Source organism: Sciurus carolinensis, chromosome 8, assembly GCF_902686445.1.
Source record: "Sciurus carolinensis chromosome 8, mSciCar1.2, whole genome shotgun sequence".
In the NCBI taxonomy this organism is placed as follows: Eukaryota; Metazoa; Chordata; class Mammalia; order Rodentia; family Sciuridae; genus Sciurus; species Sciurus carolinensis.
The window spans coordinates 133,708,265-133,735,740 of NC_062220.1; the positions used below are offsets into that span (position 1 = coordinate 133,708,265).

Below are 27,476 nucleotides of genomic sequence, written 5' to 3' on the forward strand. Positions count from 1 at the left end.
GCAAGGTGGCATCATTGTTCAGGTCTTCATGCCTGGAACCTTCTCTTCTGGCTCCATGAGACTCACCTAACAGTTTTCAAGACTTCCTATGTTCCAGACCCACTGCTGGAACCCGTAGGTGTCCCATCTAATTGAATTCTCACTGCAACCTTGAGAATGGGATTTTAATATACCCATTGTATAGTCATGAACACTGAGGCTCTGGGAGGAAGTGGCAGCATCCCAGGGTGAGCCCAGGGCTCCGGGTCTCACCGCCTCCCCATGGGCACTTGGGAAGATGCCATTCTATAAGGACAGAATTTCTCCTCTTCCCCATTCTCTCTCCATTGCCCTCGGTCTTCATGATAGCTTTTCTTCCTGTTTGCTGGTGAGTGCTCTCCAGACCTGATATTGAACTTCACTTCTGAAGAGCTGATTGGGCTTAACTGCGTTTCTCTCCCATTCAATCCACAGCCTCACTGAAGCTTATAGCTGAGTCTCCATCTGTAAAATCTCTGGCTTCCTAAGACACTTCTTCAAAACGCAGTAACCTGGTCCCCTAGAATCAGGGTCTTTAACTAGAGGTCCTGGTGCATCAGCCTCAGAGGTCAATAAACCTTCTGAAAGGGTGCAGGCAATTTTCAGAGAGTTCTTGGAGTGACACACTGGAGTGACTGCTGAAGACAGCAGTCAGCGCTAAGCTCTCACCTAATTCTAATTCTCAGGCTGGCTTAGAACTTCTACCTTAGTGAACCAAGAACTGCAGAATGTATGGAGAGAATCTGAACCAGGGGCAGGGGTCCTCCGGCTAATCTCAGTCCTCCTACAAACTGGCCTCGGTTTCCCCAACTATAAAATGGTCTTGACACCTTCCGATTCAAGGTCAGGAATCTGGGGGAGATTTACTGATGGGAAAACCAGATTCATTTTCCCCCATCACTGGGGTTAAATACAGGCCCCTGGCCCAAGCCTGCGGCAGGATAACAGGTCCGGAGGACTCAGGATTTACTCCCGCTGGTGAGGCTGGATTACAGGTGCCATAAATGTATTTAGATTCTCCAGAGGCCAAAGAAAGGACATATTTTGGGCAAGTTACCTCTCTTTGAAGTAAAATACCGTATCGTCATTTGCTAATACAGTATCTATTATATAGCTGGTGCTTAAAAGGTACTTGAGTAACTGAACTAAGGAATGAATACAGAGATCTGGAACCCAGGAGGTGAATCTGGAGTAACATCATGATTTGGGAATCAAAGACTCCCAAGATCATTAAAATGGAAAGGAACCATCATTTATGGTAGGAATCAATAAACTATCACCAGTAGGCCACATCTATCCCACTTCCTGTTTTTATAAATAAAGTTTTATTGGAACCCAGGGTTGCCTGTTTATTTGCATAATGTGTACGGTGGGTTTTGTGCTACTACTGTCCAGTAGTTGTGGCAGAAACTACTAGGTCCACAGAAAGTATTTACTATCTGGTTTTCTACAGAAAAAAGTTTACTGACCTCTTTTTCAAGGGTCTAAAAGAGAAACTTGTAAAAGCAAGGAGAGAAATGGCCAGAGGCCAACTTCATTTCTGTATCCTTAGCTTGAACTTCCCCACAGATGAAGAGATGAAAAAGGAGAGTGTCTCACCTGCGTGCTCTGGCAAGACCCAGCTCCCGGCAGGCCTTGTCTCTCTCCCAGCTGTTGGTGCCCAAGGCCTCGGTAGCCAGACGCTGACCCAGCTTTTCTGAAGGTCCATCCTGGGCTGGAACTATGGGGCTGCTCTGGGGTTCTGTCCTGCAAGGGAAGAAATAAAAAAAGACAAGTGTTAGGATACGCAGAGACATGGTTCACTAAATTCAGACTTTCTAACTTTCTCAGCTTCCTTTGCAGTGAGGTTGAGACCTTTAGATTATCTTTGGACCATTGTCTCTCTGAGTCGTCATTTCTACTTCAAGCCAATCAAGACCCACATGACTTCTCCTGCCCTCTCTTCCTCAATTCTAGTGACATTTGGGGCTACATATTCTGGAGGATGAAGCTCCTCAATGGAAGATTTTACAAGAGAAAAATAAACCTTACTAAGATTAAGCCACTCAGATTTCAGGGCTTGTTACTGCAGCATACCTTTTCCTATCCTGACTAAACCATGAGGAGATGCTGGAAACCAGCATTCTACTTCCTCTCTGAAGACACAATTGGAGGTCAAAGCGTGATACCATAAGCTGAAACTCCACTTTGTCAGTTCTATTTGATTTCTCCACCTTATCTATAGACTCTTATCCACAGTTTCTCTTTCTATGATGTCATTTACCTGTGGCCTACCATGGCCCAAAAATATTACATGGAAAATTCTAGAAATAAACAAATCACAAGTTTTAAATATGCACCATTCTGAGTAGTGGGATGATATCTTGCATTATATCAGGAAGTAAATCATCTCCCTTACACCAAATACGCTACCAACTGCTGGTCACTTAGTAACCATTTTGGTGACTAGATTGACTGTGACTGTACCTCAGGACTCTTGTTCAAGTCACCTTTATTTTACTTAACAATGGTCCCAAAGTGCAAGACTGTGATGTTGGCAACTAGGAAGCCAAAGAGATTTCCTAAGTGCTTCCATTAAAGTAAAAAGGTGAATGAACAATGAGATTTTTTTCTTTTTCTAGCAAGATGCACTTGTGTAACTTGCATTACGACATATTATGATGGTTAAATTTTATTATTAGTTATTGTTAGTCTCTCACTGTACCTAATTTATAAATTCAAGTTTATCCTAAGTGTGCACGTATAGGAAAAACAGAGGGCTCAGGACTACCAATGGCTTTAGGCATCCACTGGGGATCTTGGAACACATCTGCAGTGGGGGGTGGGCTACAGCACAGCTGGGGCCCACGTACTTCCTTCCTTCCTCATTTCCTATCCGTAGGACCTGAGCCCAATCACTTAACATCTCTGAGTTCCCTCGATGGTAAAATAGGGAATAACCTTAACCAGTGACAAGAAGATGCCTAGTTACTCAGCTTCTGAAGAGTCTGTCGTGCAAACTCCCAGCTCCCAACCAGGAGGAGTGAGGAGTTCGAGGGGCACACCATCTAGGAAGCTCTCCTCTCTGCTCACCTGCTTCCAGACCCCAGGTCAAACATCGATCTGAAGCATTAGCATTTGTCATGCGCCAGGCTGTGGCCGATGCATCAAGATGGGTTTTATGACTCAGGATGAATGCATCTGATAAGCCCCTGCTCCTTAGGGCTTCCAGGGGTGCAAGCTAAGCCCTGTCAATATTGAAGGAAGGGCAGAAAAACCCATCCATTTCTGTCAGCTGCGTACCCGTGAATCTTTAGAAGCAGAGCCCGGAGATACCGCAAGCCCAGGAGGGACGGAGATTCTAATAAGGGCTGCTCAGCCCTCCTCCCTGCCAGCTCCTGGCTTCTAGAACTGCCTTCCAGATTGCACAGCCTCAGTGTTCCCTAAACCTTCCTGCCTCATTCTCCTACTATGAGGGCTCCATTTCTGTGCCCTTTACCCTGTCTGTCTGTCTCTGCGGAATATTGTCCTGGATCTTCTGACAACTCAAAGCTTGCAGTTTCTGCCTAGCTCCCAGCAAGACTGGCCCTGACCTGCTCTTCTCCTGGCTTAGGTTAACCTGCATTCATTAACTCAAGTGTCCTGAGTGCCTACAATGTGGGCCGACCAGTTCTCCATGGGGGGATTCAGTGACCAAGAGATTGCAGATCTGGTGGTGGAGTTTACATCCTAGACGGAGGAGCAGATAATCAACACAGAAGTAAAACTGATTTATTTAATGGCGATCAGTTATGGTAAGAATAAAGCAGTAGGCTAGGAATGGAGGGGTAGCTGCTATTTGCTATAAAGGAATCCGAGAAGATCTTCAAAAGGAGAAATGATGGAGCAGAGACTTGAGGAAATAGGGGTCAACCTTGAAACTTGGGTGGTTTAAAATGGATTCACAGATTCTTTGACATTCATGCCATTAAAAAAAAAAGGAACTAATTTCTCTCCCTATGAAGTTGGATGGGTTTTTAAACTTCCTTTTAGTACATAGAATGTGGTAGACGTGATCATGTGTGACTTTCAGACTAGGTCACCCAAGGTAACTTCTGCCTTGATCTCTTGATCACTCTGGGAGGAACCAGCTGCCATTTTGAAAGGACACCCAAGTAGCCCCGCAGAGGGGCCCATGTGAAGAACTGAGACCTCCTGCAACGTGCCGCCTCGAAGTGGATCTTCCAACTCCGATCAAGCTTTCGGATGTGACTGCAGCCCCAGAACACATCTGGTCACCACCTCTTGGTGAAACTATGAAGCACCATAGTTTATTGTTGCTTTCAGCCACGGCGTTTGGAGTAGTTTATTGCAGAGTAATATATAATTTCTACCTAGGTATCTGCAGAAAGGGGGACGTGAAGCTCGGTTTGAAGGAACATGAAATTTAAAGACCCTTAGGATGGACAAGGAACTACAAAGACCAGAGGTGAGATCACAGATCGTGTCTTGCAGCTCTGGGAGAGCCTTTGGGTTCTCTGAGCTGCCATATGGAACCTTGTGAACAGAGGAATTACAGGGTTTGTCTCACTTTTGGAGGGATCAGTCTAGGGATTGAGGGACATTGGCCTGAAGGGAAGAAAGAGCAGAGCCTGGGAGTCCATGAAAGTGTTCAGACTCAGCTCAGGGCAGCAGGCTGGAGGCCATGCATATGGTCTGAGTCCAACAAACTTTGAAAGCAGTGCAAACATTACTTACTGCTGGTTTAATGTAGGAAGCAAGGGAATAGGGGGAGGGGAGGAATCTAGGATGACTCCAAGGTTTTGAGTTCTAGCAGATGCAAAGACGGAGCCACCACTGAGACACAGAAGGTGTGTGGGCGTAGGGAGCAAGACTCAAGGGACATCTGCCCCTTTCCTAGGATATGACAGTCCCTTTTCTGTGCCAGCTGCAGCTCTTAATAATGAGCTGACATTTGCTGGTGGTCTCTCACCCTAGACGCTGAGCTCCCGGAGAACGGGACTATGTCTTCCTGCCTCAGGGCTCACCGAGAGTGTTCCTTCAAAAAGTTAGACGAGGCTTTTGAAAGGCTTTGGACTGGTCCTTTCCCGTTAGACTTGGTGGGAATGGACACCCGGAGATGGCAGATAACCCCACGAACGCCTCAGTCGACCCAGATTGCCCCAGGTCTTCTTGATTCTGCGGCATTGATTTATTTATTTTTACAAAGAAAAGTAATCGACAAGTTTTTTAAAAACTTTAAAAAGTTTTTTGCATACCTGTTTCTTAGCCGAAACTTGAGTTAGAGACGCTCAAGTTCAAAGTCAGCCTCAGCCAAAGTGAGGTGCTAATAAGCAACTCAGGGAGACCCTGTCTCTAAATAAAATACAAAACAGGGCTGGGGAGGTGGCTCAGTGGTTGAGTGCCCCTGAGTTCAATCCCTGGTACCCCTTCCAACAGCGCCTCCAGAAAAGACTGGAATTTTGAACACTAGGAGCATTATAGGGGACCAAGATCCAAATATATACCAGAAACAATCCTGTAATAGACAAAAATGGAGTATCTGGAGCGGAGGAGCTGGGGCTGGTATTGCCAGGGCCTAGATGATGATACCGTCTGCCACCATTGCCCGTGGAAGGGGTGGGATTCGGAGATGGGGAGCCCTGGTCCGGTGAGGAAGCATGCAGGGGAGCAGGAGGGAGTTTATGGAACTTCACACTCTTTGATGTGGTGGGTTGTGTCTTCTTCCCCTCCAGCATGCTGGCTTTGCCTGGCCTGGGCTTGGGGGCCTCGCCTGGGATTGTGTATAATTAATTCTACCAGGAAGACAGGAAGCACTGAGGGGAAGAAGAAGGGACTCTTCCATAATAGAACATTTGAAATCTCTTTTCAAAATGTTCCAACACATTGCTTCTCAGCTTTCTTCAAACTGAAAGAAACTCAGAAGGCATAATGTCCCGGTTTCCCAAACTTGGCACAGTAGCCCAGGCTCCCAAGGGATTTTTTAAAACACAGATTCCTAGGTTCCATCCCAGTCATAATAAATGAGTCTCCCAGGGGTGAACCCAGGAATCTGCATGTTAAAGAAACACCCTGGTAATTCAGCTTCCCATGGGATCAAACATAAAGTCCAAAGGCCCTGCACCATCTGCCTTGGCCCTGCTTCCAATGCCGCCTCCTATGCTCTCTCTGTCCCTTCCACTGCTCTAGCCACATGGCCCCCTTGCTATTTCTCAAATCGATCAAACGGTTTCCTGCCCCAGGGCCTTTACTCTTGCTGTCTCCCACCTGGCAGGCAGTTCCTCCAGCTCTTGGCGTGTGTAGCTCCTCCTGCTCATTCAAGCATCACCTCTCCGCGTCAGCCATGGTAGGAACCTGCGGTGTCTTTCTTCATAGCATTATCATCATTTGAAAGGATCATTTTAAATGTTGATTGGCTAACCGATCCTCTTCTGGACTAGAACACAAGCTTTAGGAGAGCAGGATCTGGTCTCTGAATCCCGAGAGAGAGAGTCTGATGCAGTGTATCTTTCTGCTCAAAAAGTGTTTGTTGAACGAATGCGTGAATGAATGAATGGATGGATGAACTAGTGAATTCTGATCACCGCTCCCTTGGGGGGACCCACAGATCAATCAGATTCGACCTCTTCTTACACACCGTGAAGCGGAGGCCCGGGAGGAAGGATGGTCTGCAGATGCGCAGTCCTTCCGGGGAATCAGCCCTCAGCCAGGGTCCCCACCCTTCACCCACCTGCCACCAGCTCTGCATCCTTGTGGGGCTTTGAGAAAAATTCCTTCTGTGTTCCAATCTGCCCAAGAGTGATGGCAGCTGCCTCCTTCTCCGTGTTGCCTTGGAACAAAAAACTAAAGGAAGGGAGACCTTCAGGGGGCAGCTGATCGAAGGGGTGGAGGGCCGGCACACTCCGCCTCACAGAGGGCGGGGAGCCACCCGTGCGGAATTCCTCCAGGCCAACCCCTGCCTTCCTGCTCCTCAGCGACCTGGAGCGGAGAGACTGCTCCCGTCGCCATGGCAACCGGAAGATCAGCGCCTCCGATGATAAGAGTCAGGGCCGAACTTTCCGCAAAACTCTCCAACTTACCCCCGCCGCCTGCCTGCTCCCCGCTGCTCCTAACCAAGTGCTCATTTGGCTCACTGTTGGTTGGGGGCAGATCTTCGCGGACTGAGTTAACACCATTTTGGGAATCAGAGAGCAGCAATGTTGGAGCAGGAAGAGCCCCAGATCCAGCCCTTCTCTGTGCAGGGGTCAGGGGGCCTGGATGTGCCTGGAGCGGTGGCCTTTTGACTCCCAGTTCGGTGCTCTTTCCATGTCTCTGGATCCTAAGGTCAGCCGGCATTGATCGAGCACCCACTGGATGCCGGACTCAGGGATTAGAAAGTCTTCATCATTCCAACTTCCAAAGAAACCCAGGAGCGACTGTTCCACTGTGAGAGGGAGAGACTAGGACCTGGAGATAGGATACGTGGCTGGAGCACCAGCAGCCCAGCCTGCTTGTGAGTATCAATTCAGAAAAAAAGAAGAGGAATCCGGAAGATGCTTAGAAACTCCCGGCAAGGGATAAGCAGGGTGCAGAGGGAATCCTGGTAATGTCCCTGCAAAAGACGGACTTGCCCTGCGTGTTGGCAGAGGATCTGCACGTCCAGGGTTGACCCGAATCCCACGTCCCGCAGAGAGAAATGGCAGCTGGTCATTAGATTTGGGACATCCTGACCCCGATGGCCTCTCCTCCTCTGATGGCTCTTCCTGGGTGCAGGGCATGTCTGAACCATCGTCACACCTGATGCTGACAATGCCTAGCGGGGCACATGGTGACCACCTCCCACCCCTTGCACTGCTTGAAGACACTGAGATTCCACTGAGTTGCTCAGAGCCTCACTAAGTTGCTGAGGCTGGCTTTGAACTCACGATCCTCCTGCCTCAGCCTCCAGAGCCGCTGGGATCACAGGCATATGCCACTGTGTGGCCACTCCTGCATTCTTGTTCTTTGCTTGCGCCAAGGGCTGTGAATGACCCACCCTCGAGCCCCCACTTCCAGATACCCTCATTCTCCTGGTTCCAATAGGGAATGAAAGTCCAGACCCTCCTGCCCATGAGCCCACCAGAAACCCTAGGTTCGTCATGGGGTTGATACCCAGGGGCGAGATGGATTTGGCTAATTTGTGCCTTGGATTCCTGGAACTCCAGTTAATATCCTGGCCTGCAGACTTGACACTCCAAGTCTTTTTCAAGGTTAATCTAGTTAATTAGGCCTGGTTGGAGGTAGTCTGCAGGCACGGCGACCTTTTGAACTTTGCTATCGTGGCTGGAAAAAGCATCAGAGTCTGAGAGAAGATTTAGGATTCGGCAGCTGCCGTGGGAGGTGGCACTGAGGTGCGGGGGCAGGCAGGCTCATTTTAGCAGAGATTGAGGGAAAACAAGAAATTTTTATGAGATTGGTATTTCTCTCTTTATTTCATTCATTATCCAACAGTTGCTTATGGAACGTCTCCTTGGTGTTAGATTTCAAGATGCAAAAGTAACTAGTGGTTTCTGTCTTCAAAGAGGCCTCGCCCTGGAAGGGGAGACAGATTCTTAAACCAGGAGTTACAGGGTGCAGTGGGACATGATAGGAGATTAGAGGGACTTGGGGGCATAGAGAAAGCACTTGACCCAGCCTAGGGAACGTGGGCCGGTGGCCAGGACCAGTGGAGGCTGGTCAAGGAAGCAGAGACCAGAGAAAGAGCACGTGCAAGGGCCCAGCTCCAAACAGAGCAGCGGGTCTCCATGGCGACCGCAGAGGATGCAGGCAGTCAGGAAGAGCCAGTCCGGTGCTTTCCAAGCCCGAAAGTGCACTTGAGTCCCGTGGGGACCCTGCTGGAGGGTGGCTGGCGATTCCGCAGGTCTGGATGAAAGCCGGCCCTTCTGCATCTCCACCCACTTCCTGGCCATGCTGCCGCTCCGCGGACCCCACCTTGAGCGCCCAGACTCTAGATTCTGCAAAGGATCTGGACTTGATCCTGGGGTTGACCTGCACGGTCAAGCACAGCCCTCCACCACGCGCCCTGCTCAGGCCACGGATGAGAATGGACCGTCCCCTTCACCCGGCTGAGAGCACGTGCATGAGCGAGTGTGTGGACGCGCATGCGTGAGCGAGGGCCTGCGAAGCGCTCTTGTGCAGCAGTCATTGCCCAGTTCAAGTTCAGGTCAAAGGACCCACAAAAACCAGATGGAGAAAAACCGGCTCAGCGGTGTTCGCCCGGCTTGACCGAGCCGGTCAGCGCGCAGCCTGCCTGAGTCTTGAACTCCCATCGCAGAACGCATCCGCCCGCGCCCTCGCTCAACCCCAGAGCCCGGCCATTTCTCCCGTACAGTCAGGCCTGTCGATCGCCCATTTGTGATAAGGGATCCACTGCTGAGAAAAGGAGCGGATTGGACTCTCGGGACAGCCGGAAGTGCAGTAGGGAAGGAGCTGAATTCCAGAATGGTGTGGCTTCCCACTTAAACAGGTCGCCAAACCGAGCTCAGGGATTCAGGGACGGCACAGGGTGGGCTTCAGGAGTCTCGCTGAGCAGGGTTCAAGCCCTGACGCTGTGAACCTGTGTCACCCTAGGCGAGAATAACATCTCTCATTCCAGCCCAGCGACCCCAGGACCTTTGTATCAGCCAGAATCACAGACTGGTTTGGGTGCCTCTGAGGAGGGTGGACTCCTGGTCATGTTTTCTTGCCATGGGAGGTCCTGAGGGGTGGGTCCCTTTTGGGCATCATCACCACCCTTACTGGAAGAGGGACCAAGCCCATGAGACTCTGCTGGGAAGAAGGAAGAGGGTCTCAGCCTAAGAGGAAGCTCTCAACTCCGGACAGGAGGAAGGTCGGCACATGACCCAGGAGAGTGAAAACTGGTCCCAAAACGTGCTGTCAAGAACCATTCACTGACTTTCAGCAAATATTTATTGAGCACCTACTATGTGCAAGCCATGTGAAATCCCTTGCAATCTCCTGCAATGGGCAGAGGGAGGAGGAGGGTAGAGGGTAAACAAAAATAAGTGATAAATATATAGACTGTAAGCCAGCAATGAACCTTACAGAGGAAAGAAATAGAGTCAGGTCAGGGACGTAGAATACTATTGGGAGAGGATCACAGTTTTAAAAGGGGTGATCAGAGAAGACCTCGCTGAGAAGGTGACATTTCGGGACAGGCTCAAAGGCGATGAGAGAGTGAACCTTGGAGCGCATATTAGGCAGCGGGCACAGCCAGTGCAAAGTCCCTGCACTTGGAACATGCTGATGCACTGAGGAGGCATTGCTGTGTGACAAGGGAGGATCCAGGAGCATTCCAAGGTGTCCCTCCTGAGCTACGAGGGGGACCGAGATGCTGACTACTGAACTGGGACCAACTACAGGGAGAGACAGGGGCTTGGGAAGAGTCCCCTGGTGCTCAGGCTCAGAGATGTTTGTTTTGAGATCCCAGCAAGACAGCTATGTGGAGTTGGCAGGTAGGCAGTTCAGAACAGGAGCTTGAAGTTCGTAAAAGAGTCCAGGCCCGGAAAACGCACCTGAGATACATTAGCATTTACAGGGTATGTTTAAAGGCAGGGGGCTGATGGGGCGCCGCGGCAAACACCTATAATCCCAGCCACGTGGGAGGCTGAGGAAGGAGGATGGAAAGTTTGAGGCCAGCCTCAACAACTTACAGAGACCCTGTCTCAGCATGTAAAGGACTAGGATGGAGCTCAGTGGTAAGACGCCCCTGGGTTCAACCCCTAAGATCTAATTTAATAAATAAATAGGCAGGGGACTGGATCTTCTGAGAGAAAGATGGATCGTCTGGCTGGATTGCTATGGGAAGCTGGGGGGTGAGCTAAGCTCTGAAGTCACTGTACCAGAGGGGTTTCAGAAAAGTAAGATGGCTCAGTAGGAGTGTTCCCGCCTGTTGAACTGGCTCTTAAAATAGGCTCATAAAGCTGCTGACGGTTCTAGTGCGTTCATTTAGACGCAATGATTCATCGATCGTTTATTAATCCGTTCGTCCATTTATCCGTTCATTCATCAGCTACTCGTCCACTCATGCCTCTGCTAGGCAGCCTTTTAATTCTGGGGAGGGACCTTTCAAGGTGACCCAGATGCGAGTCCCTCCCTCGAGGGCACAGTCCTGCAGAAGGGATGGGCCAGAAGGGATGCATAAGAAAATGACCTGGGTGTGAGGGTCGCCTGGGAAAGAGCTGAGGGTGGGCGGAGGGGTCCCGGGATTGTGGTGCACGGGGAGCAGGTTGACCAGATGTCTAGACTCCTCCTGGCCACTCACCAGCTGGGTGACCTTGGGCAAGTCCCAACTCCTCCCAGGGAGGAAGGCACAGTTGGCTTCGCCCCACAGAACTGTTGTGGTTGAAATGAGATAATGCCTGCCCAGCGCTCAGACAATGTCTGATACACGGTGGTCCTTCAAATACCAACCACGCTTTCCAGGGACAGGCCACAACCGGTCCCCTGCGTTGCTTATGAAGCTCACCTCTGGGGACCCACTTGCTGCTGATACTGATTGCTTTTCCCCAGACGACCCGAGGCAAGGGATTCTGGGAAGAGGGGGAAGGGCCGGGAGGTTGGCGTGTCCTTGAGTCCCGAGAAAGGCTCCTGAGCTGTGGCCTGGCCTTCCAACCCTTAGACATGGCCCCCATCCCTGCGGCGTCCTGGCTTCTCTTTCCTTAATAACCCAGGGATGAAATTCCCTCTCTCTCTGCACACCCGGAATCACCACTGAGTCCTTTGGTCAGCTCAGCTGTGGACAGAGGCTCCTGAGAGGTGTACATACACACACACACACACACACACACACACACACTGCTGCTCCCTGAGGTTGAAATTTGGGACAAAATCCTAACAAGCAGAGAGTAAACCACTGCTGAAATCTGCAGAGGACAGAACAGACAAGCCACAAATCTCCATGGCAGGCAGTGAGCTCCTGAGGTCTGGGCTCGTTAGTTTTAAAATAACACAGCAGAGAAGTGAGATAAAGGGCTTCCGTGGGGAAGCTGTCGGATACCTGGCCTCACGCTGCCGGAGCCCCCTGGGGGGCCCTTCATCTCTCACCCCCAGCTCCAGAGCACAAGATGCAACAGGGTCAGCCACTGAGCTGCCAGATCGCAGTTGGAACTCGTCAGAGCCTGGCCAGGCCTCGGAGGACTCGGAGTCGAGAGTGGAGAAGCTGAGGTCCAGAGGGGACAGGGCCACACTCCAGGGTACTCGGTGAGGTAGGGGCTGAGCAGGGCCCACTACTTCGGCAGTTGTCATGGAAGCTGTCAGTCAGGCCTCAGAGCTCTGTCACCAGGTCCCTCAGTGGGAGTGTTGGCCACAAATGCCCCATGGAAGCCCCACTTCCATAAGGTCATGCCACTGCAAGGGTCATTCCTGGGGTCTGGCTGGGGTTTGACTCTCCCGGAAACATTTTTCCTGAGCTTCCTCCCCTGCCCTATCCTGCCGTCTCACTCCAAGGGCCCCAGAGGAGCACACCCCTCAATATGCATATGCACCCCAATCTCTGTCTCAGGCTTCATTTCTCTGTGAACTTCGTCTGGGATAGAGACCTGGGTCAAGTTTCCCTCTATCCAACTACGGAGCACCCAACCATGGGTACGCATCGAATCGTCCAGAATCAGACAGGCTTGGGTTGTCATCTCGCTACTTCCTGTCTGTGGGTCCCGCGGGGAGTTACTAAATAGCATCAAGACTTGATTTCCCCATCTGAGAGTGGGACACGTTTAACCAGGATGTCAGTAATCACCTGTTTGGTAAGGTGGTTGGGAAATGCTTAGTCCGTTTCCTGGGCACGTAATAGAGGCTCAATATCTGTTATTTGGTGATGGCGAGGATGCTGCTGATGGTGATGGAGGCGATGACTGAAAGATCCAGTTCTTCCATGCCAACTCCGCCAATCAGCGGAAAGCTCTCGGGAGACTCCGCCCCTGCAGCTCCTGCACCAATCACCAGCTAGCTCTCAGGAGACCCCGCCCCTGCAGCGCCTGCACCAATCACCAGATAGCTCTCAGGAGACCCGCCCCTGCAGCTCCTGCACCAATCACCAGCTAGCTCTCCATAAGACCTTTTCCTCCTCCCTCCCTCAGGCTTATCCCAGGGGCTCCATCCTTCCTCATTATTGTTCTTCTCTGACAAAGGGTCTCCCCCTGGGAGAGAGGGAGCTCTGGAGACGGGCCATGTCTGGCTTTCCTTGGAAGCAACCATTTCTCAATGCCAGTTCAGGCACCCAGCTGTGCCCGCAGTGGGAATGTTTCCCGCACCGTGATCCTGAATCCGGAGTTGACGGGCAGAGTCTGTCTCGCCACTGAGACTTTTATCAGCCTTTTAAAAGTCAAGCCCATTACTTCAGGATTGAGGGTTTATTAGAGAGCTTTATCTTTATTAGGCCGACGGCTCTGTTGATTGTCTCCCACCAATTTTGATGGGGTTCTTCCTGGCTGGGAGGGGTCCTGAGATGGGGGTGCAGAGGAGGACATCTGAGGATAGCCACAGGCAGAGGTCCCTTTGACGCTACACGGTATCTCTGTTGACAAAGAACAAGGACTTAGCCACGAGAAGCCACCAAGAGCTTTGGAATCAGGCGCACTTGAGTTTGGAAGCTGGTAGTGCTCTTTCAAGCTGTGGTCTTGAACAAGTCACTTCCTGTCTCCTGGGTCACCATAACTGTGTTATACTGTCCAGCTCATAGAGACAATGAACACACAATGTTTAACACCATCCTGGGGCGGAGGAGGCACTGCGTCAAGGTTGGCTCTCATTTTCATTTTGAGACAGGTCTCCCAACCTGTCGGGCTCTGCTCAAGCTGGTTCCTCTGCCCAGCATGTCCCTTCTACCTTTTTTTCTGCCAGAAAAGGTCTCACTCATCCTTCAAGGTTACTCTCAGCTGTCAATCATCATATCCTCCTTTTCTGGTCTTCTCACTGGCTTCCCCTCGGTGGACATCAATTCATTATTCCACCGTGTTCCAGTACCTCTGCAGATTCCTCCAAGAAATCACCACAAGGCCTTGGGGCAAGGTCTCCCGTCTATTTAAGACTCAGTTTCCTCATTCTAAAGCTGAGGGTAGTGCTACTTTCGATTTGAGGTGGCTGCAGGAAATAAATATTTATTAAGCTAAGCACAGTGTCTCTTTGTGATGATTATAATTGCGATGATTATCGAAAGATGCTTGGTAGCTCCACTCTGAGAGGCTTGGAGAGCGACCCAGTGGATTATCTTTTCCCCATCGTTTTTAGGAGTGTACAACTTCCTATTTGCTTGGCATAGTTTGGGAAGCCTGAATTCAGGGGACTAGTAGCCTCCATGATCCTCAAGACCCTCTCTTGTTCCAAGACTTTTGTGAATCAGATTCTTCTCTGGGTCTAAATCATCTCCACCTTTTTGTTTGTTTTTTTACCTCTTTCTGAACACATTCGGGGGTGGCACAGTAGTGCCCAGAATCTACCAACATGGTCCATCAACTCCTAAATTAAAGATGAGATTTGTCACCTCTGAACACAGTGCCCAAGTTCATGTATGGTGGCACCACATACTAATCATCCCATGCACTGTGTCGGAGTCAAAGGACTTCAGATTTATTGAGCACCTACTATGCACCAAGAACCTCATCAAACATTTAAAACCCACTATTTTATTTAAGTCTTAAACTCTTATGGGGAGTATTTGCAAGGGGTTGTTTTAGATGAGAAAATACAAGCGAGGAAACTCGACTTTCTCAAAGGACTTTAGCCAGGTGTCTCTGGCCTCCAGGCCAAACGTGGCTCCACAGTCCAGACAGGCTGCGTCTCTATAGCTTTGGGAGTAATTATGTCCCTTTCCATGGCTGGCCCCGTCTCCGTCTCCCCCATGCTGGCTGGTGCTCCGTCTTCTCCCTATTTCCTCTCCTGAGCCCAGTTCCCTGGCTGCTGTCTGCACAGTCTATTGACCAAGACACTCAATCAATCAGCCAGCTTGCTCTGACAGCTAAAAAACACCCTGTCCACCAATTTTCCCTCCAGCGCCTTTCTGAGGACCATGAAACCTCACTAATTTGGAATTTGCAATGATTTCTGACACACGACCTGCATTTCTCATTCTGGTTAAAAAAAGAAAAAAAAATGTCTGAATGAAATGTCATCACACGGATCCCTGGAGGCTGCCAAGCAAGGACCTGGCAACCAAAAGGCCCTGTTTTCCTTCCTGTCCTTTGATTTCCTTCTCCTGGCTCCTTTCACCCAGATCCACTTCTGTGTTGGATTAGGACGGACGGCACCCTCATCAGGGCTAATACTACGGATGACCACGTGGGTACCCTAACCCACCTGTTACGTGCTGGGCACAGTTCTAAGTGCTTGGCAAAAGTTTTGTAATTCTCATCATAATTATTAAAGGCTGGTAGGATTATCCCACCCATTTTACCAACGAAGAAACAGAGGCCAAGGGAGATCCTGCTACTAGGTGGTGGAGGTGGGATTTGAACCCAAGGCATCTGGCTCCAGCATCACTGATCTTTGCCCCTGCACCTTTGTGTCTCTTGAGCTGGGCACCATGAAGTCATTTGAGTACCCTCCAAGCCCCTGCATGGTCCTCAGCCGGGTTTCTGAGCGTATCACGCAGTAGGGCGAGAAAGCTGTGTGTCCTTCTGTATCTGTTTGGTGTGCAGAACAGGGGATTGGAACTTGGTGGAAATGCTACCCCCAAACATGGATCATCATGGACAAGATACTGCTGAGCAGGAGGCGTGGAGCCTTCCCATTGGAGTGAGGAGGATCCTTCCAGAAGGATCTTTCCTAGGCTCACATCCCAGAACCATCGGGCCAAGGATCCAGTTTCTTTCTGTAGCTAGTTTGCTCTCTGCTCTTTGTAGAGTCAAGAAACTCAGAACTGGAAGATGTGGTGCAGTCTCCATCATCCCTTTGCTGTGGAGAGGGCCTGTGACTTTCTTTTGCATAATCCCAGAGAGGCCTGACCTTGACAAAAGGGCATGATCCCTTTTGTCGGGGAAGTTCCAGCCATGCAGGTTGCTTTGGGTGTGATTTGAGTGGAAAAAGAAAGGCCATTCCATTTCCCTAAATTCATGGAGTGGCTTGATGTCGCTCATTGTCCATTTTGGTGAGGTGTATACAGAGCCTCGGTTCCCTGTACCAATATTTCTCAGTCCCTGGTGGAACCCACGGCCTGAGACAAGAGCGAGATGCAATCAGTCATGTAAACTGATCGGATATCCCTCAGACATGAAGAAGCATCCTCCTTGAGAACTGAGTATTCGTGACCACAGTTTTATTCTCATCCAGCTAAGACACTCCACAGGAGTGTGTCCACCTGTGCGCGCATAAGGGAGGAGCCTGGACCCAAGTGTTCCCAATACCCAGATGCATCATAGTGCATTATTAAAGGCGAATTATGTCCAGGGCGACGCCATGATCCTCTGTCCAAACCGAGATGGAATGGGGGTGTTGATAATGAAGCACCCAGGTGTGTGTTCACCCTGGACATCGTCTTTCCCTGACCTTGAGACTCCAGTGTCCTGCCGGCATCTCAAACTTAACATACCCAGATATGTCACGTTCCCCGTGACCTGTTTCCTGGCTCTGCCTTTTACCTGCTCCTCCAAGCAGGGACTGGCCACCGCCCTCTCTCCTCCTCCTCTGCCCCTGCATCCGCACGTCCTGACCATAACTATCTCCACTGCAGCCTCCAGCTCCAGGCCACTGCCCAGCCCCCACTCCCCGAGAGAGGCAGGGTCGTCCTAACGGTCAGATCCAGTCCTGTCATTCCTTCTGCAGAGCCCTGCTGAGAAGCGGGTCCAGACTTCTCCACGAGGCTCTCTGAGGTCTCCCAGGCCAGTTCCAGTGACAGCCCCCGACTATCTTTCTCTGCTGCTCATTTGCTATGCTCAAACCTTCCGGAGGCCTTGCAGCACCCTGGACAGCTCCCACAGCCCGGCCGGCTTTGTCCTCCCTGCTCCATGCAGCACAGGGTGGAGCTCAAGGGCATGGCCTGGAGCCAGGCTGCCCGTGCCTGGTGCTGCCACCCTGTGACCTTGAGCCATGGATCGCGCTGCTCTGGGCCTCAGTTCTTCATCTGTGAGATGGGGACAGTCACGGCGTCCACCTCCCAGGGCGGTCGGGAGGTTCCCTAGTGAACGCGTGTGAAGCTTCCGCAACAGAGCCCGGGGCGTGGCAAGGGCCCCTGCAGTCACTGATTCCGTCAACTCATCACCTCCTGTCCAGTCTGCAGATGTCAACTGAGACATCACCTCGACCGGAAGTGGGTCTCTCCTGCGTCTGCCGTGTCCCTTCTCTGGGCTGGTGACCACTTTCTATTGCAATGGTCTGTTTGTTTCCGTTTCCCCGAAGGACTCTGAGGTCAAGCCCCCGAGACGTCTGCCTCCTGTGTCCTGGGAGCCCAGGACAGGGACAGGCCCACAGAGGGTCCTCAGAGGGTGTTGGTTGAATGAGAGAAAGAATCCGAACAGCAGCCCAGTCCGGGGAGAGGTCAAGTGAAGGGACAGGCGGACTGCTCGGGACAGTCCCAGGACACTGCCGTTGATAACGGATGTCTCTCCCAGGTGGGCAGGTCCTGAAGGGCAGGCAGGTTTCCCTGTGGATGCTGCACTCAGAAATGGAGTGTGTCTCTCACTCTGGCTTCCTGCTGCCATGTCCGGCCATCCCCCTGCCTTCTTCTCTCACCTTCCAGAGGACAGAGCTCCTCAGTTCCAGGAGGCAGAGGGCAAACCAAATCCCTCTGCCGGGTGTTCAGGAACCCTAACCACACCCGCGGAAGACACCCAGGAACGTGTGCATACAGTGCCTTTCCTGGAACATCAGCTGACCGGCAAAGGTTGCTGACCATCTCAGAACCGGGTCGGTGACTCTGCACCCAGCCTTAGAGGCAAGGGTTCAGGAGTAGGTGGTCGAGTTCTGACATGATCCTAGGATTCTGTGGTAGAGGAGTGGGGACAGGAGCCACTGCAGGAAGTGGAGCTTAGTCCTGCTGGGGAACTCTGGGAGCTGACACAGACCCTGCCCATAGAGCACCCCGCTTCTGCAGGAGGGAGCTGGGCTATCTACCCACCAATTCCCACCTCAGCTTGGACAGGGAACACTCCCTCACCAGAGAGCCCTCCGGTGAAGAGTCAGCGGTCCCATCCATTGGAAGTCAAGCTAGCATGCTCAGAAACGGTGGCCACTGTGGGGACATGGGCAGATCTGTGATAGCACCAGTTACTTTGACGGAGCCTGGGCACTGAACGGAGGGGAGGGGGTTCAGTGCATGTCTGCACCCCAGAAAAGATCACCAGGCCAATGCCAAACCGCCCCTTTCACAGAGGGATCCCAGATTCTGGAAACCACCAGACTTCACTCCCCGTATCAAAGCCTCCCCTCCCCCTCCCCTTCCCTCCTCCTTTCTCTCCCTCCTTCCTGGGATAGTTCTCCAGCTTCTGTTCTGCACTTGAGCACTCTTGGCATATAAAGATCAGGCAGGATGCTAAGGTCCCCCGGTTCAGACCCATGTTAGCCCATTTCCCGTGGCAATAAAAAATACCTGAGGTGATCAGCTTAGCAAATGAAAGGGTTTATCTGGGCTCACGGTTCCAGTCCATGAGCAGTTGGATTCGTTGCTTTGGGGCCTCATGGTCAGGATGCCGGAAAGAGGAAGAGACAGGGTCGGGGAGAGGGAGAAGCTGGTGTCCTGCAGTGCCTTTTGAGGGCACTTCCTTAATTACCTAAAGACCTCCCCCTAGGCCCCGCCTCTTAAAGATCCCACCACCTCTCAATAGAACCAAGCCCAGGACTGAGCCCAAGGCCTTTGGGGAACATTTCAGATCCAGACTATACAAGACCCTTCTTCCTGTAAGACTCGGGGAAAGGACCTGACCTGTTCTGGGTCACGCAGCTGCTCAGTAGAGCTAAACCCTGGTCCCTAACATCTATGGCTTCAGGCTACTCTTCTGGAAACTCTACCTCTGCCCGTTCTGCCAAAGCCTCTCCCTCTGGATGGAGGCCTGGGGTGGGGCTGGCTCAGGGCTGAGGAAGGCACGCTGGGCTGCCGGATGCAGGGCTGGCAGCAGGCAAAGGCTTCATTCCACCATGGCCCTGGGCTGAATCACCAGCCGAGCTGGCTGGTCGCAGGGTTTCGGACGCGTCCTGACTCCTGACGCGCTGGAACGGTCTCAGAGAGAAAACAGACTTCACCTTTTGTTGCAATTTAAAAGAGGCGGGGAGGAAATCATGGCCACATTCTCCCTCTCACCAGAGAGCAGTCCATTTGAGAGGCTCAATCAAATGTTTTCAGCGAAGACCTGCTGGACCACATCTTCCCAAATTGCATCGGCCCAAAGGAGGACAGGAGCGGCCGAGGAAGGAGCGGCCAGGCAGGGCGGCAGTGGAACTGCCCACCAGGGAAGGCGGAGGGCGGGCCGCAGGGACCTCTGCTGACAAGAGAAGGAGGGACAAAGGCCACAGGGTGGGCTCTATCTTTTGGCAGAGGGTCTGGGCTCATCTTGCAAGGAGCTGCGGAGCCTCTTGGAGACACCTCCACCCCACTCTCAAAACCTCCATGAGGCTGGTCTCCAGGCCTTCAAGCCAAAGCCAGGGTTCTCCACTCCCACGGGGACAAGCCCACCCCAGCACAACCCAGCAGCTGTCGGCACCGCGTGGAGCGCTGATCCGTCACCATCAACGGGAAGCTCTGTCCTGGGTTTGTGACTAACGATTATGAAAGACTAAACTTTGGGACTGGTTTCCAATGAGAAGAAACGTATAAATCCGTGAATCTTCATCACCTCGGCTCATGGCGGCCCCTCCTAGCTGTCCTGGTGGTAATCTTGGAACTGTCCTTGATGGTCCCATTCACACCCAGCGTCTGACCGCTCAGCGGATCTCAACTCCGCCTTCTAGATGCATCCAGCATCCAATCACTTCTCTCCTTCTGAATGGCCACCGTCCTGGCCCCAGCCCCCATCATTTCTCACCTACATTTTTGCTTCCACCTGACCCTCCTGGAACCTGTCCTCTGGAGGCAGTCACAGGGCTTCTGCTGAAGCCAGATCATGACACTTCTGCCTTCAGAGTCCTCTGATGACCTCCCCGAAGCCTAACCAGTTATCTGTCTGGCTCCTGGTACCACCTCACCTCTTCCTTCATCCTTATTCTCTCCACACTGGTTCCACTGGCCTCCTTGCTGCTTCGTGAAAATACCTTTATACTCCTGCCCCAGGACCTTTGCATGTGCTATTCCCATTACCTGAAACACACTTCTTCCAGATATTCAGGTATTCACATGAATTCCTCCCTCATGTTCTTCAAGTCTTTGCTCTGATTTTCTTTTCCCAACAACCCTACATAAACTCTATTCAAAATTGCAATCTCCCTCCCTGTTGTCTATATTTCACCTGCTTTAATCCCCTCCATAGCACATATTAGGCTGTCATATAATGCAATCACTTACATACTTATGTTGTTTATGTATGATCCCCCGCTAGAATCTAAGTTTCACAGGGACATGGGTTTTTGTCTGTTTTCTTTACGATTCTATCCTGGACCCTTAATGAGCATCTGGCTCACGGGAAGGGCTCAATTAATACTCAATGAATAAATGATGTATTTACAATTCCTTCTATCATACAGCTGACATGCTGAGAATGTTCACATCACATGATCTTGGGCATACGCCTGGGGCTATGCTGTGCATGTGAACATCATCTGTTTTTATCTAGACTTTTGAAAGAAAAAGGTTAATAGTAATAGGACTAATGAGCAGATTTTAGGTATTGCAATTGCTGTGTTACTTTGAAGTAGTTGTCTGCCCTAGCTGAGGAACCATGAGAAGTATCTCCACCTTAAATAGTAATAACGTCATCGATGCAGATGTTGCAAGGATTGAATGAGTTCCCAGGTAGACAATGGCATGGAAATGGTAACAGATAATCCTTCTAGAATGTTCTGGGGACAACGTTATCTTCCCCCTTCTTTTAAAGATGAGGAAACTGAAGCACAGAGTGGTTAAACAGCTTGCCAAAGGTCACACAACTTTGCTGTGTGATTCAGGTCCAGAATCACACAGCTCCCTGATAGCAGAACCCTTCTGACGCCGGCTTATGGAAGATGGGGTTTAGGACTACAACGTGCCTTTAAGTATGAGTTTTCCAGAGCATCCGAGTGGAGAGGGGTGCCAGGTAGTTGAATTTGGTTTGATTGAATCAAGGAAGAAAATCAATTAGATTTAAATAAAGTAAAAAGATTGGAAACCAGGCACAATGCCTTCTTAATTACAGCCCCTAATTACTGGGTGAACAAAAATAAGGAGAACTATTTCATATACGGCCTTGGATATCGGAACCAAGAGCCTCCTAATGAAATGCACGTGACCCCACTAGACTAGCAACGGACCAGGCGATCCCCACGGTTTCCTGGGTAGAAACCATCGGGTGCAATGTGCAGGGCTGCCTCAGGACGCGACCAGGTGGGACACTCGGGGACACTGAGAGGTGGCTGACCCCCAGGGTCCCCCCAGCTTTGCAGTAGAACTTGCAATCTCCCCACAAAGAATGTGACTCCCCAGGGCGACCGCGATGCAGCCGGCAGTCCTGATTAAATGGCTCTCTCTGCACCATTTGCCGTCCCCGCAGACACGTGGCCGGGGAAGATCACCTGCAATCAGCGACCTCACGGCTCAAAGACCTTACTCTGACAAGTACCCGGCCACTCAAATCCTGGAGTAAAGCCTTCTAATTGGTCTCCCCGCCTGGCAACCTTGCTCCTCCCCTGCAGCTGGGACCATCTTTATAAACCACTTCTCCTTGAATCGCTTCCTTGATTAACACCCTTTGGATTTCTCTTGAGATCAGTGCGGTCCCGACACCCTCCCCTGGCTCAAGAGGTCAGATGCCACCTGGTCTCTGCCCATCTTTTCTCTGCCATCCTTCCCCTCTTGAATCCTTTGTTCCCAATCTAATAATCTCTCCCCAAACCTTTATGGCTCTCTGGACTTCCTGTCTCTGCTTAGCCATCCGCTTCACCGGGAGCGTCTCTCTCTCTCTCCTCCACCTGCCTGATTCCTGCATCACATGCTCCTGGGACACCCCTCACCTGGCCGGGCTTGTAGCCTTTGGTCTGTGCAATCGGAGCAGATGGGTCTTCTGTCCTGGCGGCATTGCCTGAGCTAATTACTAGGAGCTCAATGAAAGCAGGGACTTGCGCCTGGTGATTTGTTTTGTCCACAGAATCCAGCACAGTGTCCAGCCCGGAGTCCACAATGAAAGGCTTCGTGCAACGAGGGAATGCGGATCCCCTGTGATGCCCGTGGTCCTCTGGGTGATACGCAGCCTCCTCCTGGCAGGACGAGGCCGAGGCCTCCCCTGTGCGGGGCTTTCTGGCCTTTTAGGTAACGAGGAAGAGCGGAAGGGCCCTGTAGGGATGTGTGCCGTGGTGGCCAGGGTCCTGGGAGTGAACGTCCTTGTTCAGTGGATCAGGCGGTCCGTCCATCATCCAGCCGCCACTACAGTGGACCTGCAAGGCTCTGGGCGTGAGCCGGACGCATGCGCATTGTGAAGCTGACCCGGGCGCGCGCTTCAGAGCTCAGCGCCCAGCAGGTGCGAAGAGGGTGCATCCACCGTCCACGAGGGAAGAGGAGGTCCCCTCGACAGTTCCTCCTACAGAAAAGGGGACCGAGATACAGAGAGGGGCATGGCCTTCCCAAAGTCACAGAGATCACAAGGAGAACCATGAACAGCCTTGGTCGCCTCTGCATCCCCTCAAGAGGTCCACGTCACCTTTGGATCTGGGAGGACCTTCAGAGCCTCCAAATCAGCCAGACCCAGCGGGGCTACTCCTCAATGCACAAGCTTGGGTGCTTTTGGGGCACAGGTGAAGTTTAGAATAAGATTAGGATCGGAGATGACGAGAGACCAAGAATCCCGCACACTGGACATCTGCTGTAGGTCCACCTTTAAGGGCATGGGAGAAGGAAGTTCTTCTGAAATCACTCTTGCTGCTTGGAGTTCGTGGAAGTCAAGTGGCGATCCACTCTGTATTTGAATTTTTAATTCATTCCTAACCTGCACCACCTTCAACGAGTTATAATAATTTAACAATTATTTGTAAAATATTTATGGGAGACCTACTATGTGCCAGGCAATAGACTAAGAACTTTGCTGACTTTCTCTCCCTTAATACATGACCCTTGAATGAAAGTTGATTCAAGGTATTATTACAATGATTTCCAGGTTGCAGGCACAGAAGCAGGAGTCAGAAAGCAAAATAACCTGCCCAGTTAGTTATAATTAACAATAATGATAATAGTTGACATTTCTGGATCATCTATGATATGCTTAGCACTATGCTGAGCTCATATGTCAAATTTAATCTTCACAATGAAGTTATAGGGTAGGTACCATTAATATCCCATTTTATATATGAAGTGATTGATGTTCAAAAAGGTTAAGTAACTTGTCCAAGGTCAATAGCTGGTACATCATGGAACCAGAGTCTTATCCTAGGTCCATGTAACTCCCAAGACCAGCATTTTTCAACATGGTTCATGAACCACCCACCTCAGAATCACCTGGGACATTTGTGTGAAATGCAAATTTCTGAGCCTCACATCATATCCCCGGAATCTGAGGCCAAGGTCCAGGAATCTGTATTTTATAGAGTCTTTATTTATTAAAGCTTGAGAATTTTATTGCCTCTCTTAGGTAGGGAACTGTCAGCTTTCAACCGAAAAGAAAATATCTCATTTAGCTTTCTCACTCAGCTGATTCGAAAAAACAGAAGGAAAGGAAGAAAACCAGCAGGACTCTCCCTCGGTCCCCGGAGAGCTGCGAGAAATATAAAATGAAGACAGCAGAGACATTTGGACGCCAGCACCCCAGCAGATGTGTTTACGCAAGTCGGTTTGATTACAGGTGCTAAAAATACCCCTTTAAATTTAGGAGCCCAGAACATTTCCTAGCAGCCTTATCAAAAGGCAGTTTTTAAAAATTTTTTAATTCATTCCTAACCTGCACCACCTTCAACGAGTTATTAGTTTTGATGTTGAAGTCCCGGAGTTTGTTATGGAGAATTATAATGGCAAATCACGGAGACACTTCCTCTGATTGCAGATTCTCAGGGTGCCGGGCGCCCCTCCCCCGCCAGCCATTTCTCTGAATCAGCAAAGTGCCAGCTGTCCTTCTCCGCTTCCTCGGGGAGGCTGAACACCAGACCCGACAGCTTCCCCAAATAAATCCTCCTACCAGGGCGAACGGCCCCCACCCTCCTCTCCTCCATCTCTTTCCTTATGGTTCAGTGCTTTTCATCTTTGATATCGTTTTCAGACTGTGGAATTCCAAAGACTTACTTCACAGATGAGGAAACCGAGGCAGAGAGAGAAGGAGGGTGACTTGGACAAAGTGACAAGGCTTGGGAGTGTCAGGGTGGCACTGGGCATCCTGCCTCTGACAGCAGGAGAGTCCCAGCATACCAGACCCCCCCCCCCCCCCCCCCCCCCGCTGGAGGACCCTCCTCTGCTGATTGGCTGATGACTTCAGGCAAGTAACCAAAACCCCCACCTATAAAATGGGGATCATAACGCTGCCCATCCAGGGAGAAGCTACAGGGGTTAAATGAGCACAAAGTTCTCAGCACAGTGGTTGGTGCAGAGTAGGTCCTCCAAAAATGGCAAATATCATTGTGTCACCTTCACCACCACCATCATCACCATCATCACCACAATCACCACCATCATCACCATCACCACCACCACCACCCTCACCATCACCACCATCACCACCACCACCATCACCACCACCATCATCACCATCACCACCACCATCATCACCACCACAACCACCACCACCACCATCACCACCACCATCACCACCATCACCACCACCATCATCACCACCACCACCACCACCACCACCACCATCACCACCATCACCACCACCATCACCATCACCATCACCACCACCACCATCACCACCACCACCACCACCACCACCACCACCATCACCATCACCACCACCACCATCACCACCACCACCACCACCACCACCATCACCACCACCACCACCACCATCACCACCACCACCACCACCACCACCATCACCACCACCACCACCACCATCACCATCACCACCACCACCACCACCATCACCACCACCACCACCACCATCACCATCACCACCACCACCATCACCACCACCACCACCACCACCACCATCACCACCACCATCACCACCATCACCATCACCACCACCACCACCACCATCACCACCACCATCACCACCACCACCACCATCACCATCACCACCACCACCACCACCACCATCAACATCACCACCATCACCACCACCACCACCATCACCACCACCATCACCACCATCACCACCATCACCACCACCACCACCATCACCACCACCATCACCACCACCACCACCACCACCACCACCACCACCACCATCACCATCACCACCACCACCACCACCACCACCACCACCATCACCACCACCACCACCACCACCACCACCACCACCACCATCACCACCATCACCACCATCATCACCATCACCATCATCACCATCACCATCATCATCACCACCACCACCACCACCACCATCATCACCATCACCACCACCACCACCACCATCACCACCACCACCACCACCATCACCACCATCACCACCACCACCACCACCATCACCACCATCACCACCACCATCACCATCACCACCACCACCACCACCATCACCATCACCACTACCACCACCACCACCATCACCATCACCACCACCACCACCACCACCATCACCATCACCACCACCACCACCACCACCATCACCACCACCACCACCACCATCACCACCATCACCACCATCATCACCATCACCATCACCACCATCACCACCATCACCATCACTATCACCACCATCACCACCATCACCACCATCATCCCCATCACCATCATCACCATCACCATCATCATCACCACCATCACCATCACCATCACCACCATCACCATCATCATCACCATCACCACCATCACCACCATCATCCCCATCACCACCATCACCATCACCGTCACCATCACCACCATCATCACCACCATCACCATCACCACCACCATCACCACCATCACCATCAGCATCAGCATCAGCACCAGCATCATGGCTATCAGTGTATCATCCCCATCATCATCATCACCACCACATACTAGCACCACCACCATGATCCTCACCATCATCACCATCACATCATCATCACATCTCCATCAGCAGCAGCAGCATCACCACCACCATCATCGCCACCACAGTCATCACCACCCACCATTGCCAACTTCATCATCGGCTGGTCCAGATCGCATGCTGATGAAATGAATCATTATTAATACCAGAAAAATTTTGACCTTTTCTTTTACTTTGTTCACTTTTTGAAATAAAACTCAACAATACCTGACACACAGTGAGTGCTCAGTCAGTGTTTGTTAGATGATTTATGAATGAACAGGAAGGTTCTAGCCCATTTGACGTCTGCTTCCACCAGGACTTAGGTGCTCCCAACCTTCCCGCGACCCATCTTCTTACAGAAGAGACCCTGGTCTGCCTCTGCTCATCCATCAGGGCTCATTCAGACAACCCCTCCCCTGGGTCCTCAGTCCCATGTTCCCCGAGCTTCTCTCTCACTGTGTGGCTCCCGAGAGCACTTTCTCTTCCGTTCCCTTTGGGATTTCACCCTTCTCCCTCTCCCTGAGTCTGAAGCATGTAAAGGGCAGGGACAGCAGCTTCCTGTGCTGGGTTTCATACGCATCTGTCGGGGTGAATTCGTGGGCTCATTTGTTGGTTTGCACAGGGTTTTTAAATGACTGGCTAAGCCTCTAAACCAGCGGGATCATGTAAGAGGCACAGGGGAGCTTTTAAAAAAATGTCATTGTCTGGGACCACCTTAGATCCACGGAACACGGTCTCTAGGCAGGGGCGCAGGTCTTGGTCCTTGTAAGAAGCACCCCGTCCTCCGGGCGATCTATTCTAGTCTGAAGTCGAAGGTGACAGCTACTTCTTTAGACCATTTAAATCACACACACACACACACACACACACACACACACACACACACATCAGATAGAGCACATATATATGATTTTCTAGCCCTCTTGACTGCGCACCCAATAAGTGCAGGTCACACATTTCTCTTCGCATCCACAGCCTCAATGTATGGATGAGGCACTTAATAAATGCTTTTGGAATTGGACAGCAGTCATCTTCTACACGAAACTCCCTGACCCCTGTTGGCTTTCGGAGCCGGAGCCTCCGATCTTTTGAAGTTCACAGATTCTCAGTTGCTTCCTCTCTACCCCGAAGGTGAGAATAACACCTGTGTCTTGGAGCTATTTGTGGTAAGCTTTGAATGAGATAATGCAGGTGAAGACATGCCCAGAAAATGTGATTTTTATTTCCCTTTTCCCTTGATGAAGTCCTACGGTAAGTAGTCAGAGGAAGGGGAGATAAAGA

At 51.1% G+C, this 27,476-nt stretch overlaps 1 protein-coding gene across 1 annotated transcript in view; it reads right to left on the bottom strand.

The window, feature by feature from the left end:
- Window positions 1–27,476, bottom strand: part of Srrm4 (serine/arginine repetitive matrix 4) — a 149,385-nt gene that overhangs the window by 42,762 nt on the left and 79,147 nt on the right. The window contains exon 2 of the mRNA XM_047562684.1: window positions 1,618–1,764. Within this exon, the coding sequence (XP_047418640.1) occupies window positions 1,618–1,764 (147 nt within the window). The remainder of the gene's footprint in view (window positions 1–1,617; window positions 1,765–27,476) is intronic.